Below are 17262 nucleotides of genomic sequence, written 5' to 3' on the forward strand. Positions count from 1 at the left end.
TTTTTGAAAAGTGATTTATTATTTTGAATGATGAAGTCAAACTCATTATGTACATTTTAAAAAAAACAAGGAAAAACATTTGGCACATACAATAAATACAAAACATGTAAACATCAACAATATACAGTTTTTTGCATTCTGTTGACTGGAGACATTAATCTATTTTATGATTTACCAATTTAAAAAAAATCTATTTATACTAATAAATGAGGAGGTGGACAGCGAAAGAAGTTGAAAGATAAAGAGTTGCCAGATCGGGAAGAAATGAGATGGAATTCAAAGGAGAGAAAGGAAAGGGAGCAGTGGGATGATAAAATAAAAAAATAAAAAAAATTGTAATGTTAATGCATTAAATAAAATAAAGTGTGTTGTTTACAACAAATATTAAAAGCTTCATTTGAATTTTGTGGAGAACGGTCAATAGAGGTCCTCATTAAATAAAATTGTTTAAAAGTTTGGTTCTATTGGTAGAAAATATATTGATTTAGAAAACTTCTTTCTTATTTTCAGAATGTATGCATAATGCAAACATTTATTATAAAACATTTAGTGAAATATCTTAAAATATCAGTGAAATAAAAGTGTTATCAGTCACACAGTGACGATAACACATTTTAGAGTGAAAATTTCACTATTTCACCCTATAATGTCGTCACTGACTAGAAAGTGTTACCTTCACTGTAAGAAAGCCGGAACTATTTTGCTGCTGGCATTTTAAAAATAAAGGTAAAGTGCCAAAAGTTATATAATAAATAGAAAATTTCATGTTTTTTGTCAAATATGATATATACCTCATCTCGTGAAGTTTGCAATCATATCACACCCGTCACGACTCATGAGATATGATTGCAAACTTCACTCGATGAAATATAAATCATATTTGACAAAAAACATAAAATATCCTCTATGGATCACATGTTAACTACAGGTGATATTAAATCGTGGACAAAAGTCTGCTTAGGTCAGAACTTATGCCCAGGATGGTCATGCTTGAACCTTTAGTGTTTGGAAGCACCAGTCAGGCAGTCAAAGATTATAGTCCAATCATTAACAAAGACTGAAATACTGTGAACTGAAAAACAAAATGTTTTGCTTTTCATATAATACTGTATAATAGAACTACTGGTAAACAATTTGCAGGATATCAATATCAAGACAAAATTACACTGAAAGGAATGTTTGTTATATCAATTGCTTTGTTATATTTTATATGCATTAAACTGAATTTAAAATGTAATAAGTCATCAGTGCCATACAAATTAATGTTTTAAATGAAACAATGAAAGATAATGGAAATATTTATTTCAAATGTTCCATTAACCCCCTCTTCAAACCAAAACATTTTATACATTCTTAGACCATCTCTAAGCTTGATCTAGGAAATATAATACAAAACTGCCTTCTTTTCTCTCCAAACAGTAATTCAAACTGATTTGTATGATGACAGAATGTGGACAAACAAAAATCTATACCATAATAACAAATACTGAAAAATCCGAATAAGCTCATTGCATGCATGCCAAAACAAAAAAAGACAAAAAACAAATCTCACATAATTATCAACAAAAAAACTCCAATTATCTTGGTGGAAAATAACCATCTTAATGTTGCATCCGATTTGATAAAATAAGTGTGTGAAAGATAAATGCGAATAGTTTACACACAGGAGTAAAATATACTAAATCTCCAAAAAAGAAAGAAAGCAGTGAATTTGCCATACCACCAGATGACAGTTTTGTTGTACAAGCCTCTGAAAATTGTCAGTACAATAATTTAATTCATCCATCGCTCAAGCTAGCACACTTAATTTAGGACACAATTTACATGGACATAATGAGTTACCAAAAATAAAATGGGTTACCTGAAATGTTTACACAAATTTTGATTGGTACACATTCTTGCTTTCTAAACTTTTTCTGTAGCAGAATGACATTTCAGAGAGTGAACAATCTATCAAAAGGTTCAGGCACCCTCCCTTTCCCAAGCACAACCTCTTTTGTTACCAGTGATTGAATCAGGGGGTAGGGGTGGGGTAAAACCCAGTAAAACAATACAACAATATATATAAATACCGACCAATGGTACTGAATGGGTATAGTCAGTGACTGCTTGTGGATGTTGAAAACTGACAATGGAGAGTATCATGGCCAACATTCATATTCAATTGTCGTAGGGTGAGGGGGTGGATGGGCTGGGCTTAAGGTCCTGTCTACTATACTGAACCAAAAAAGAAACGTCAGATTTTCAGACATCAGTTAACATTGAAAATGCATTACAAATCTTCTGTCATCTTGAGTGTCGGAATTTATAAATTTTGCTCACCGTGTGTGTAGTGAAACAAAGCGACAAAGTGAAAGTTGATTTGCACATGCAACCATGGCTCACCATGCTCCACATGTTTTGAACTGAAGGTGTTTTTTTTTATCAGTTCATTGATCTTGTTGTCAATAAGAATTTATTGAAATTTATTAATTTTTCGATGTCTAGAATATCAAGAAATGTACGTGAATGTGCTTTTTAGCATGCTTGATGCTGGTATGTTGATAGAAGAGGTTGGTAGAGCTGTTGGAAGTTTTAGACATGAGTTTCAGAATCTTCAGACAGGACGTACCAATGACTTCCAATGTCTGGAATAGTCTAGACAGATGTGTAAGGCGTCAATCCAACCCGCCATCAAATGTCAATGAACTTTGCAAGTATTGAGGAATGGTACAATATTTCACAGGTAGAAATCAACACACTTGTCAGTTCCATGTGGCGGTGATGCAATGCAGTCATCAATTCGCAAGATGGCCATACCCAATATATAGACATATTTTGGTTTGTTTTTAACCTTTCCAAATATTGGCTGTCAAACATTTCTATTTTGGTTCAGTATATACGATAGGATTTCCATTTCATGCACCTGCTTGATTCAGGCATAATTAATTTTGACTGTCATTAACATATGTTGTCATTACTATAATAATATACTGGCACACATTTCCAATATTGTGATTGACTCCACAAGTGTTTTCATTAGTATTTAAATATATAAGCCATTTTTAAAATTTCCCCAATTTGATTTGTGAAAAATTAAACAATTCTAATAAAGAAATAATCTTTTTTTATTACCAATTTGATAACACTCATTATTGTAGTCTTTAAATACTCCAAAATTGGACCTTAAATCACTTTATTTATTATTTTTGATTAATTGTGTTTGCAATAATTTAGAAAAGTAGTAAAGATCACCTGAATAGTATTTGTTTGAAAATACCGTAAATCCTTGGATAGAAGCCTAGGCTTCTATTTTCTTTATTATTGCAAAATTTTCTAACATAGCCTTGTGATATCTTATAATGTAGGCTTGCAAAACTAACTTCTCCTTTCCTGTTATTCTTTCCATGATGTTATAAGCCTTTGACGTCATGCTACAGACATGAGGTGCATAATGTGACCATTAACCTGACAAAGCTACAGTTGTACAAACAGGCCTTAATGTAAAGCAGGCTTCTATTCAAGACAGGCCTCTTAGTTTTTTCAAAACACAACGAAACCTGGCTTCTATTTAAGGCAGACTTCTATTTACGGATTTACGGTATTTGTCTTCCACAAGTTGAAAGCAATGTCATATTAATTATTATTACCTCTTGCACATTCTACTTGCTCAATGTTATGTCATGTGTAATTCCGTTTGAGATCATACTGCACTGCTCTGTGATTTTGCAAACCCATAAATCAAGATATTGCACTATTTACAGCGTGAAACGGGGAATGCCCTTAGCATTCACCAATGAGCGCTATCAGTTTGTGCGACAGAATTCGGAAATTGTAGCATCTTACAGATGATGTCATAGTGAAAAATACTTGTATTTATTAGATTGCATAGTGCTCAACTAATTGTAAATAGGCCTAGTTCGTGTATTTATTTTGTATTAAATGACTGAAGTAATAAAACAATTATGGTACTGTGATGAGACAGATATGTGTTATGGAGCACAAAAAATAAATATCGACCGAGACTCGTAAAAATATTTTCTCTCCTTAAAATATCACATCACAGTGAACAATGCAAATGTCTTACGGAAATGAACAAATAAAGTTATTGGCTAATCTAAAGATACATTTTCATAAAAAAAATATTACTTTAAGCTGGCTTTTTGCACTTATAAGCTAGCTGCAGTATGTCACAAATAATGCTAGGTGGTAGTGTTTGTCAATACATCATAATTAGTTTTTACATGAAATCGGAAACAAAATCCCACAAAATAAAATAAAACATGCAAATCTGAACATAAACCAATATGTAGATTCAAACCGACTGACTGGAATGGCAAATGTTGAGGTCATTTTAATATCTGTAAATGAAAGATGAACTACTTTATTATTATTCCTTTTTTTTCCACTTGCAGCACTAATGAATGCAAATATAGTGCAGATCCACATTAGAACTCATTTAAGAGATGTATGTATTGATCTATGAATATCTATATATTGTATGCATGTCGAGGTTGATTGTTACATTATAACATTTTGAGCTATCGAGTCATCCTTATGTATGTTTGTATGTATGTATGTATGTATGTATGTATGTATGTATGTGCTATCATAACACATGAATTATATTGTCACATTGGATACATTTTTGTATTTATTATCTCAGCGGTCAACCATAACAGGAAAAATATTTTTCATATTTTCTCAGTGAGAAATATTTTGCATTGATGTAACATACACTACCATTGGACAATAGGACACTTAGAAACCAATGACCGTGACAGTACTAAATATGATGTCATCACAATGTGGCAAACACAAAAATTATGTCACATAGTTGAAAGAGGCTGCGTTTACAGCTTTCTGTTTTTAATGTTAAACTTGTAATAAAATATTAGTTTAATGAAATTCTATAGATTTTTTAAACAGCATATACAGGACTTTGTTTTTTTAAAATTATCTGTGAAAGTGATTCAGATAAAAAGTTATAGAAATAGTCAGAACAGTGTGTAAAGTGGTTTACATGTATGTATATCGAAAATAAATGCTTTTAGAAACAAAAAATGACTGGAGTAATAAATACAATAACAAACTCGGCATCAGTAATTATAAAATGTATCTCCCTCATGAAATAATTTTCACGTCACTCGCTCAAGCTTGTTACAAGTGAAAATTATTTCACTCGGGACATACATTTTATAACAACTGGTAACTTGTTTATTATCCTCTCTATATATATTAAAACAGTGGTAAATGTAATCACTGATGTTGCAGTTTCAAGAGCATCATTAAAAGTTATTACTGTATTAAAAACAGAGGTGTAATATGGATGTAATACTGTATGCCTAATGTTTTTTAATTTAGTGCCAGAGAAACACTTTTTTAAAAAGATGAATAAGGCAGATTGCAATTAACAAAAACTGCTGAATGACTTGGACAACACTGAAGAATCAATACAGGCATAATAATGGATAAAGCATGTAATCTTCTTTAATAGTTATGTACACAACCATACAAAACAAATCAACATATGTACAACAAATACTAATACAACATACCTGTTAAATATACAATGTATAACTGATCATAGTATTTGACTAAAAACAAAAATACATTTAACAAATTTACAATAAAAACAACATTTAATAAGGAATGAAGAAGATTTGAGCTAGAACCACAAACGTGTTTAGCAACAAGGATTTTCTTGGTATATAACCAATATCAGGGTTAATAATCAGAAGCATCATTCACGAACATTATCAAAATTTGACATTAATGTGCATTCTGTTACCTACATATATAAAACCTGAGTAAGGAGGGTTTTTTTTTTAGTCTGTTTTTTAAAACTGAGGGTACTGCTGGGTAAAGTTTTTTAAAAACTGATTTGTAAGATATGAAAATATCAAGTGATCAAAATTAAGTTAACTGCAGTAATCATACCTGAACTTTTCCAAAATCTTACCTAAAACATAAGCAAATATTACAATTTGTCAATGAAACAAAAATTAAACCACAAATTCAGCAGTACTGCCAAATACTAAACAGACCATTTGAAACTAAGAATCCCTCCAAAAAGACAGTAAACCAGTGAAAAGGTGCTTTATATGGAATTAGAAATCAAACATTAAAAACAGCTAACCTGACTTATTTTAACTGTGCTGCTCATAGAAAAATCTAATGGGTTTCCTCTAAAAACTACATTTCCAAATTATTAAATGTTTGATATCCTATAGTCAATAATTAATCAAATCCATGTGCTCTAGTGGTGTTGCTAAATAAAACAATATTTTTCACTTTAACTAATATTTCTAAGGTAGTACACTCCAGGACAATGGAGCAACCTTAAGCCCCAACCAACCCCATTGGTTGTCAGAATGTCAGAAATCCCAGTATTGGTTTCCTATTGTGCTTTAATTTCCTGGTTTCTTATTGGCATGGTAAAATTATTATATCAGATATTCATAACTTTCTGGTTTCTTTACTTCTTAGCTTAGCAAACCAAAGTGTCATCTAAATATGACAAATGCTGAATTTTAAAGAATTTAAATATAAATGAAAAGCACCAACATTATGTGTACAATGATGAAGCACCTTGATTGCCTGAGTATTTTGCTTTATTACTATAAAACAAACTTAAGACTACCATTTCTATTTTATTTAGTGAAAATTCAAATGTCTTCATTAGTATACACGTATAGAAATTATTATTTGCACACTAGACATTCAGTCATGATGTCATAAAATAAATGTTAAAATGTAAAATAAGATCATTGTAGCTTGTTTGTTTGTTGTTATTAGCTGGGGGTTTTAATCAAGCATACCATAACACAATCAAAACATTCATTTCACAGATCTCAAATATGTAATTGCAATAAAATAAAAATCAACATGTTTGAGTATTTTCAAACTTATTTTGTATCAGAAATTTAATATGAACAAGATAAAAGTCTGGTATTCATTTATTCTCCTGCAGAATTATTAATCTTGTTTTATACCCCCTTTTTTCTCCTCTTTTTTTTGGTGTGAAATGGCATTATAAAACTTTTAACATAAAAAGTACCATTTGAGACAAAGTTGGCTAAAAAAAAGTTTTAAATCTATCCCATTTGTCGATTTCGTACCCACCACCCATATACTGTAAATAATACTAGTTCACAATAGTCATTGCACTTATAGATTTAGACACCAGTGGGCTTTCAAAGATAGGTATTCATATGTACTGCAAGGACGTTTTGATATACTTACACATACTTTAGTGTTTTAATAATACTGCTTAAACACAAATTATAATGTTTCTCATTAGCATATACGACTATTACTCTTACATACTTTTGGAACATAATACGGATGAAAACTCTATTAACATGCCCGTATCCACAGAAGGTTCAGGCACACCCATCCTGGACTTAACCTCTGACTTCGCCAGTGACTAATTCTGGGATGGGAGGGGAGCATAATGTGGCGAACCATTGGTCATTATATTCTGAGGCAAATAACACATGTTCCATATACTGTGTTTGTAAAAAAAAATTCACAAGCTACACCCATCTGTTGAAATGAGCCGTCTTGTCTGTTTTTGTCAGTTTCAACAGAGCTTGGTGTGAAGGAGTCTCAATGGGCCACTCTGACTGTCTCAATTTTTGTACAGTCTCATCAGAGTTGCTTCTTCCAACTGTCTGAGAAGGTGATAATCATCTCACTATTCTGTACCTGTTGGTAAAGTTTTTGTTGTTGTTTTTTCAAAGAAGTAAAAGTACTGTATTGACACAGTAATAATGTTTAAAAAAACTAGTCAGAAGTAAAAGACATGCCAGGCTCATGTCACATCACAGGGTTTATGCTGCCATTGGCAACAAGTCACGTTTCTTTATCCAGACATTATATCCTGGCTCTACCAATACAAAGGGTGACTGCAGGATAAAGGAAAATAATTACCGGTAAGGTAACCTTGTCTCCATATAATACAGACAATATAATAAGATGACTAGGATGCCATCTCACTTAAACTTTTTAAAGATCAGAATAACGTGTCCAATAATGAATGTAAATTTTCTCCAGATAATACTGATATGACTAGGTCTCCATTTCACTTAAATTTGATGATCACCACAAAATGTCAAGTAATTAATGTAAATTGTCTCTAAATAATACAGATAATAAAATAATACAACTAGGACACCATTTCACTTAAACTTGATTAACGATCACCATAAAGTGTCCAATAATACAACTAAGACAACATTTCACTCAAAGTTGATTAATGATCACCATAAAGTGTCCAATAATACAACTAGGACACAATTTCACTTAAACTTGTTAAAGATCACCATAAAGTGTACAATAATACAACTAGGACACCATTTCACTTAAACTTGTTAAAGATCACCATAAAGTGTCCAATAATACAACTGAATAAGATCACCATAAAGTGTCCAATAATACAACTGAATAAGATCACCATAAAAAGTCCAGTAATACAACTGAATACTAAACTTGTACCATAACTGTTCACATGGTGGAGGCAGGAGGCTTCAAGGTGATTACTTCAAGCCTGGTAGGTCTGCTGCTATATTTTCTCTATGCATACTTGGTTTGAAATACAATTATATTCTATCATAATTACATTCTATCATAATTACAATTATATTCTATCATAATTGTATATACAAACAAAATACCTCCCACCTACCTCCCCATTGTGATCAATTCTGAACAGCCCTCATGATACATGTAAATAAAGTTTCGACACATTCACTTCACACAGCATTAAGGACAAGTAAAAGGAACAGTTTCATATAATAATAGTTAGAACACCATTAAACATGTAAATTTTAAATAAATGTTTTGGGTTTTTCCCATGCACGAATGTGTAATACTTGAATCAGATCTTGCAACAACTAACTGTTGATATGGATGTTGTTTCTCCCTTATTGAAAATTTCCAGACTATTGGGACGAAGTTCGTGTTCTTTCGTTTGTTTTGTCAATTCAACTGCAATGTCCATAAAGAGTTTTTCAACATTATCAGCTTCTTTGGCAGATGTCTCCAAATATTTCATTTCATATCTCTCAGAAAACTGCTGCCCCACATTTGTGGGAATTTCCCGCTTAGTTATTTGGTCAGACTTGTTACCTTAAAAGAAAAGAACAACATTTGTGAGAAACTGATCGAAATGCGAAATTTTAACGTTAAACATCAACATTAGCGATGATGCCGTCACCATCACCACCGTAGGAAAAGTAATATTTACATATGTTTTGCCTTTTTACTTCATAAAGGCAAGGCAATAATTATATTGGTTCACTATGATGTGTATGATACAGACCATTTGCAAGGTATTAAAGCTGGTTGATTAATAATTAATATTATTGTCCCGGAACAATTACAGATGCAGAGCTACTATGATAATAAGAAAAATAAAGCAATGTTGCTGCTGATGATACATACATTAGCAACACTAGCAAAGTAACAATGCTAAACAAGAGTATACGTGTACATACCCACAAGATAAGTGAGCACTTTACTGCTAGCATACGTCTCTATTTCATGGAGCCACTGTGGAAGACTTTCAAAAGATGTCTGACAGCAAATATCATAGACTAGAATCAAGGCATTGGCAGACCTGTAGTAACTCTGAGTGATTGAACGGAACCTCTCCTGTCCAGCTGTATCCCAGATCTGCAGCTGCAAACAGCATAATAAATAGTGTACACATGAAGCATTTTGCATAACAAGCTAGCATTCAATCAACATTCAGTCAAAATAACCAAAGTAGCTCTATTTTCACTTGCGGTGAACCACTCCGAATTATGCGTCCAAATTACCTCCAAGAATTTATACAACACTTTTTATTTGGCTATAATCCCATGGGACATTTGCAAATTCAATAGCATCAAAACTACCCTTGCCCGCTTCCGACCCCGATAGGGCTGCTTGTGCTCAACTGTACTTGCCAGTGTGGGTGATCTCTCCTTCTTCCCCCTTCAAGCTTTCCTGTCCTCTGGACAAAGGAGCCAGCGAGAGCCAATACCTGTGCCTATGACAGGCGTGCGCTACAACAGCTTGTTCTGAATGTGCACATTAAACCCCATGACCCGACCTCAGCATTTTGCATAGATCTCTGTCTTGGACAAACTCTCTGGTGAAGTTAGAGGGTTGTGTCCATGACAGGTGTGCTTGAACAGTTTTCTGATGGAAGCATGCCAAAAACTATCCACATTCACATCTGCAGCATTTTTGTTTTTTACAAGCTTGCCACAAATATTTCTAGGGTGAATTTGTTATCCTGAATTTCAATCTGCTAGTTGACAGTCTTAATATGTGTTGTTATTGTCACATGCATATATTGTATTAACTCGAAACACCTGTCAATTTTCCCTATTTCAATCAACATCCCCATTACAAGTGTTGTAATGAAACATATTTGTGAATGCATTGATTATAATTTTACAGTAAAATCCCACAAAACCAAACCAAAACTTTTTTATTCACCCCGTGGTTGTCTGAGTTTTCATTGTACTTTGAGGTGATAAATAATTATAAGATACAATCAGTACATACTTACCAGTAATAGAATAATATTATGTTAGTATGTATGAAACGTTTCTGTTATTTGAGGACAGGATTCTTATTTTTAAACTTTAAAACAGATAATTATGAAAGTAAGCAGCTTTAAAAAAGTAATTAATATGCAGAAAATAAACAAATGGCTAAAATAAGAATCCTGGGAGAACATGTCTAACTTTTGTGTGAAGACAAGAAAACAAATGAGACAAACCTTAACTTTTTCTCCATTCACCTCAACTGTCTTGATCATGAAATCCACACCAATGGTTGCTCCTTGACCAGGTGGGAAAAGACCCTGGAGATAAAAGTGTGACTGGGTTTTAAAGGTGGTTTTGCAAAGTTGAAAATGTGATAAATAATTACAAATTAATTGTTCCCACATATATTCTTTGTATAATTAACTCAAGGCTATAAAAATTGTATTGTAATGACATCCTGACCATTTTTTCTCCATGTAGAGATGTGATTCAAACTCAAACTGTGATGTCATTTGTTGTTAACCTGTAAGTCAGTGCTATCAGACTTTGCAATATATAAAATAGTAATAAATTAAATTATTTTAATCTAATATTTTGTTCACATTTAATTCAAGGTACCGGTATAATCTACACATTCCACAAGAAATATTAATATATATTTTGTTCATTATGCAACTTTAACAAATGGATCATGCTAAACAGTATAAACCACACACAAACTAAATGGCACATTTTAAACTCGGTTGAAAAACAATCTACGTCAGTAACAATCATAAACAAAATGTATATATGTATATATAAAATAAATCATGTTTACAAGTAGTTATTAACATTTCTTTAATTAATTTTAATTAATATTGCATACTATTAAACCTTAGACTATTTTATTAACTAAGACACCAAGACTGATGCTCTACAACTTTTGGAATCTTCCAGTGCTACAGGAAAGAAAGAGTTCAACGAACCTGTGTAAACCTGCGTACTAAGCAGGTCTTGCCGACACCTGCATTTCCAATGAGGACCACCTTGAACAGGTATTTGTAATCTTCCATTAGTGACAGAGACTAGCACTGTTGAAACCAACTATGTTAATATTCTGAAAGAAAAGGAATGTTAATGTTAACAACAAATCAGCACATTTTTTAAACTACAGCTCTTTATATATATATATATATAGATAGATAGATAGATAGATAGATAGATAGACATATATACATAGTCATTTCAACACACTTCATCAAACAAAAGAGAGAAAGGTCTTGTGGCCATACAGGTGACATCTACCAAAAAGCAGCTATGGATCTTTTATGTATTTCTCAATAGTCAGGACAGTACATACCACAGCATTTGATGTACTAGTAATGGAGTACTGATTGGGACAGGGAAAAGAGCTGGCCTATATTCAGCCAATAATTTTTCACTAAATATTTGCAAATGATGTTGAATGGGCCTTAAAGTGGTCATTTGGTTTAATATGTAGCATAAAAACCAGTCTAGTGACAAATGGCTGCCTGAATGTACGACCAAGTCCATTTATAATGGTATAATCATGTCACCCATCACACTTTTTTTTAGCATTCTACCAAATAACAAGTTTTCAGTGTGTTACAAACTTCTGAGTACAACACTATTCCTTTTCATAGCAAACTAGTTCTATATTGCTGAGTGACAATTTTTTGTACTGATATGATGATACACATATACTTAAGACACTATTCTAGTATTGGGAATCCCTTTCAATTTCATCATCAATTTGCATAAACTTATTAGCAATCAAGTATACAATCAGCTAGTCTGCATATCCTCTGACCCTGCAGTAAATAATGATTGTGGACACAGTCAAAACACCTGCATGTCATAACATTAACTTCATGAGCTTAAATATAGTCTTCAGACCTCCCCTTAAAACAAACTGCTCCCTTAACTTAGATTGTGAGGAAACAGTTTGTTTTGTTTAATGACAAGATTAATTCATTAATCATTGGCTATTGGACGTCAAACATTTGGTAATTTTTACATATAGTCTTAGAGAGGAAACCTGCTACATTTTTCCATTAGTAGTAAGAGATCTTTTATATGCACCATCTCACAGACAGGATAGCACATACCACACTTTTGATATACCAGTTGTGGTGCACTGGCTAGCCCAAATAGCCCAATGTAAATATAAACAATGTCATGGGCCCACCGACAGGGATCAATTCTAGACCAACTGTGCATCAAGTGAGTACATTACCACTGGGCTATGTAACAGTTATTTCTCCAAGACTAAATCAATTTGCTCTAGTGGTGTCGTTAAACAAAATAAACTTTACTTTTTGTATCTCACAGACAGGACAGCACATACCATGGCCTTTGAAATACCAGTCGTGGTGCACTGGCTGTAATGAAATATAGCCCATTGGGTTTACGACAAGGATCAATCCTAGACAGACCGCACATCAGGCAAATGTTTTACCACAGGGCTATGTCCCACCTCGAGGAGCTATTTAAGATATTACTATATTGATACCATATATATTAGTTACTTTCTTTGAACTAGTCTCAGGGGAGTGACAGGGAGTGAGAGGTGTAGCTCTCCTTAAACAGCGAGGTCGGAGTCTTATATACAGGTACATAATACTCATTATATCTAATAACACAATGGATCTGTTGTAATCTTTTCTTGACCAACTAAAAAAACTAAGAAAAAACAAAACCCACACCATATTTAATTATTTTTATGATACACAGTGAAAATCCACGCCAAACATTAAAGCTTTCAAAGACAGACTTCAAAAGATGTAATTATCTTATAATTTATACCAGTTGTTTTAGCATTGTTTTTTTAATCACCATCACTAACTAATCCATGCTTTAAAGCTATTCTGTGCATCCAACTGGAACAAACTGCATGCATCTCAAGCCACACTTGTATAACTAGAATCTATAAGCTGCAAATACTTTTAACATGGTAACCAGCCTCGATGGTGTCGTGGTTATAAGCTATCAGACAAGGTACAGGGTTTACAGCCCGGTACCGGCTCCCACCAAGAGCGAGTTCTAACAACTCAGTGGGTAGGTGTAAGACCACTACACCCTCTTCTCTTTCACTAACTACTAACCACTGTCCTGGACAGACAGCTCAGATAGCTGAGGACAGCGTGCTTGAAACTTAATTGTATATAAGCACAAAAATAAGTTGCAATGAATAAGATGGTAATCAATGTCAGGTTTTTAGCTGGTTTCACAAACACACTAGTAACTGTATGTATTCAACCCCTGCAACTGCCCATGGCAATTGGCAATGCCATGGAGTTTTTAATGCTACACAGCACGTTTTTGCCTTGGACTATATTCAGGGTTTTTTCCCAATGGCATGGGAGCATTTTTTTTGCTGTAGACATTTTCTTAATTTCAGGGGTTGTGTATTCTGCGAAAATAAAAACATTCCTAGCATTAATTAATACATTCATTTCGAGTTTTGCCATCATATTATTTTATATTTGCATTAATTTTATGCTTTACAGTATTCCTTATACTAGTAAATTAGTCATTTCGTACCATAAATGTATTATCCATTTCATACCATACTGCCTGGAACCAATTAGATCTTTTAAAAAAAGATCACAGAACAACAAAGGAAACCAACATCAACATTAATCTGGTACAAAATTACTTCATCAGTGTTTCTGCCAGAAAGAAATTTTTGGGTATGGCGCTATAGAATTGAATGTATTCACAGCCAACATGGGGTATCAGGGGCTTCCCCCAGAAAGAACTGGCCTCAGTGGCGTCGTGGTTAGGCCATCAGTCAACAGGCTGGTAGGTACAGGGTTCGGATCCCAGTCGAGGCATGGGATTTTTAATCCAGATACCAACTCCAAACCCTGAGTGAGTGCTCCGCAAGGCTCAATGGGTAGGTGTAAACCACTTGCACCGACCAGTGATCCATAACTGGTTCAACAAAGGCCATGGTTTGTGCTATCCTGCATGTGGGAAGCGCAAATAAAAGATCCCTCGCTGCTAATTGGAAAGATTAACCCATGAAGTGGCGACAGCGGGTTTTCTCTCAAAATAACCATATGTCTGACACCATATAACCGTAAATAAAATGTGTTGAGTGCGTCGTTAAATAAAACATTTCTTTCTTTCTTTCCCCCAGAAAGAAAATGGGTTAAGCTTAGGGTTAGTGTGAAGAAAATCATACATTAATGATAAAAGTAATTAATTTTGTCAAAAGATAACTTAAAAAAAAAAAAAAAATCTGCAAACAAATTTGGGTATGGCGCCATACCCATTTTACCATCTGGCAGAAACCCTGTTCATATACAAATAGACTTGATATGCAATATGAAATGACTTGATATTATAGTTCTTTCACAACATGACAATATTAAATGGTTAGTCCTAACTTTTATATTATGGTATAAAATTACATATGATGGTACGAAATGACTGTGGTACACAATGACCAAATCATGTATCTCATAATTTACTCTTGTTAGCATTATATAAAATATATAATACCTGATTCTAATGTTACAAGATTGAGTATTCACTAAAATTAATTGTGATCTCAAATATTATTACACTAATAATAAACTTGTCTGAATGATACAGGTTCTATCATCAATTTGTTTTAAAAACTTTCAATATAATATCCATAGGGAATTATTATTATAAATTTTTTTTTTTTACATCTGAATGTGTTAGCAAAAAATATTATTTAAACAACTACAATTTGTGCAATATATATCTCAAGTTGTGTGCAAAACAAAAATGGTGATGTAAGTGCCTGTCCTGTCGTGGACATTAAGGTCGACGACAATCCCATTTTGGACCCTTGTTTTGGCTTCGTACACAATAAATAAAACATATCCAATGGTAATTTTGTGAAATGATATATTTGACAAAAGGTACTTTTTATTTCTTTCATCTTTTAAAACTTAAAATTAATATTCTGTCCAGAACTATGAAAAATTGAAAAAAACCTGTAAACAGTTTTGTCTGCATGTTTTTGCCTGCAGGAATTTGGGTATAATATCCGCCCGGTCCCCTCCATTATTATTTTTAGTTAGGGTTTAGGGTTTAGGGTTTAGGGTTGGGCTTGGCCTTGGGCTTGGGCTTGGGCTTGGGCTTGGGCTTGGGCTTGGGCTTGGGCTTGGGGGACCGGGCAGATATTTTTCCGGAATTTGACAGGGGTCATGGTTAGTAGACTAATTTTTACTTTAATGTGGCAAAGCATAATATAGCTAATTTTGCATTTAAATGACGTCTGTATACCAACAACATCAATTTGCATCTTCTTACAATAACCATAAACTGGGTACATGACGGTTCCTTTTTAAGAATATTCAATATTGGAAAAATTCCAATGCAAAATTGATACTGAATTTTATTTTTAGAAAAAAACATTACTGATGCACCTGAATGTATTTGAACAAAATCTTGTGATTAAAAAATTGTACCTTTTACGAATATGGATTTCTAGTGAAATTACGGTAAAACATGCTATATTTATTGTGTACGAAGCCAAAACAAGGGTGCGAGAAGTGACTATCGTCGACTTTAATACTATCAATGTTACGATGTATCATTTATAATCATTTAACTTACAAGTAATCCAAGAAACCTTGCACTTTGTACCACAAAAAAATCTATAAGCTAAAATTGAAGGTTATGATTTTATATATAAATTTATTGTTAGTAATAACATGTTTTTAGAAGATTATTCAGTCAATGATGCATTACACGTATTCGTGTTTACTTCCTACATCACAACAACAAAACTATATCCGGAAACAGCCATTCGTCATCCTCTGACGTAATTTCACTCCGGAAAGCCTGATCCAGAAAGTACCTGAAATTTGATTGGATGACATTTGTGAGAGAAAAAAAAAAAATCTGGATTTGTTTTGTTGTTTGTTTGTTGACGTATTTTAATGGTTCTTTCACAACATATCAGTTTCCATTTGCATCAATGTTAACATTTTATAATAAAACATACATAATAAAAAGTGTGTTGTATTGTTTAACGACACCACTAGAACACATTGATCTATTTATCATCGGGCATTATCGATTTTTTCCCATTAGTAGCAAGGGATTTTTATATGCACAATCCCATAGACATGATAGCACATACCACAGCTTTTGATATACCAGTCGTGGCGCACTAATTGTTGTGCAATAGCAAGTGGGGAGGGGGTAAAAGCCATGTTCGGATTGCTTTTCAGGTAAAACATCGGTCCATCGAAGGTCAATGTTTCTTACAATTCGAAACAAGGGGGAGGGGGTAAACGCCATGTTCCGATTGCTTTTCAGGCCATAACATCGGTATTTTGGGGGCTAGTTTTTTCGGCGGCGCTCTCTACAATTGTCATCTACTGCATCAATACATCGTCGACCACGATGAGTCTGAAATAGAATACGTATACATCGGAGGCCGACAGGAAACGGCACCAGCCCCTTCTCCATTGTCGAAAAAGGCCAGCTTCTCCAGAAGATTCCAACAGGCTAATATTAAAAGTGCATAAATGCACTGTTTGTGGAAAGGTGTTCAGGACGTACTACAAAATTAATCTGGATGTCCACAGAAAACTCCTTGGTCACAAACGTCAACTAGGCCATCCCAAGTAGCCTCAAAATATGGACCGTCCCTTAGGGTTAATGTTTTATATCTACCAGTAAATATGTAAAGCCAACACGTATAATCTGTTAATAAAAGTCATCTTGTAGTACACATTATATCAATGTT

At 33.4% G+C, this 17262-nt stretch overlaps 1 protein-coding gene across 1 annotated transcript; it reads right to left on the reverse strand.

The window, feature by feature from the left end:
- Positions 1–16302, reverse strand: LOC121374127 (ras-related protein Rab-30-like). The gene is made up of 5 exons (XM_041501071.1): positions 16122–16302; positions 11489–11619; positions 10757–10840; positions 9480–9663; positions 1–9111 (listed from the first exon to the last, which is right to left on the reverse strand). Exons 2-5 carry the CDS (start codon positions 11573–11575, stop codon positions 8861–8863), a joined length of 606 nt encoding a protein of 201 aa, XP_041357005.1. The 5' UTR covers positions 11576–11619; positions 16122–16302; the 3' UTR covers positions 1–8860.
- Between the last annotated feature and the right edge of the window lie 960 nt (positions 16303–17262).

This window comes from Gigantopelta aegis, chromosome 6 (genome assembly GCF_016097555.1).
Source record: "Gigantopelta aegis isolate Gae_Host chromosome 6, Gae_host_genome, whole genome shotgun sequence".
Taxonomy (NCBI): Eukaryota; Metazoa; Mollusca; class Gastropoda; order Neomphalida; family Peltospiridae; genus Gigantopelta; species Gigantopelta aegis.

What these genes read in the sequence shown, in the direction of transcription:
- LOC121374127 (XM_041501071.1), bottom strand. Translation starts at nt 11,575, where the DNA reads ATGGAAGATTACAAATACCTGTTCAAGGTGGTCCTCATTGGAAATGCA. An exon ending in TAGTACGCAGGTTTACACAG is followed by an intron (nt 10,841 to 11,488) that starts GTTCGTTGAACT and finishes TTTTATCTCCAG; the next exon opens with GGTCTTTTCCCACCTGGTCA. An exon ending in AGTGCTCACTTATCTTGTGG is followed by an intron (nt 9,112 to 9,479) that starts GTATGTACACGT and finishes TTTTCTTTTAAG; the next exon opens with GTAACAAGTCTGACCAAATA.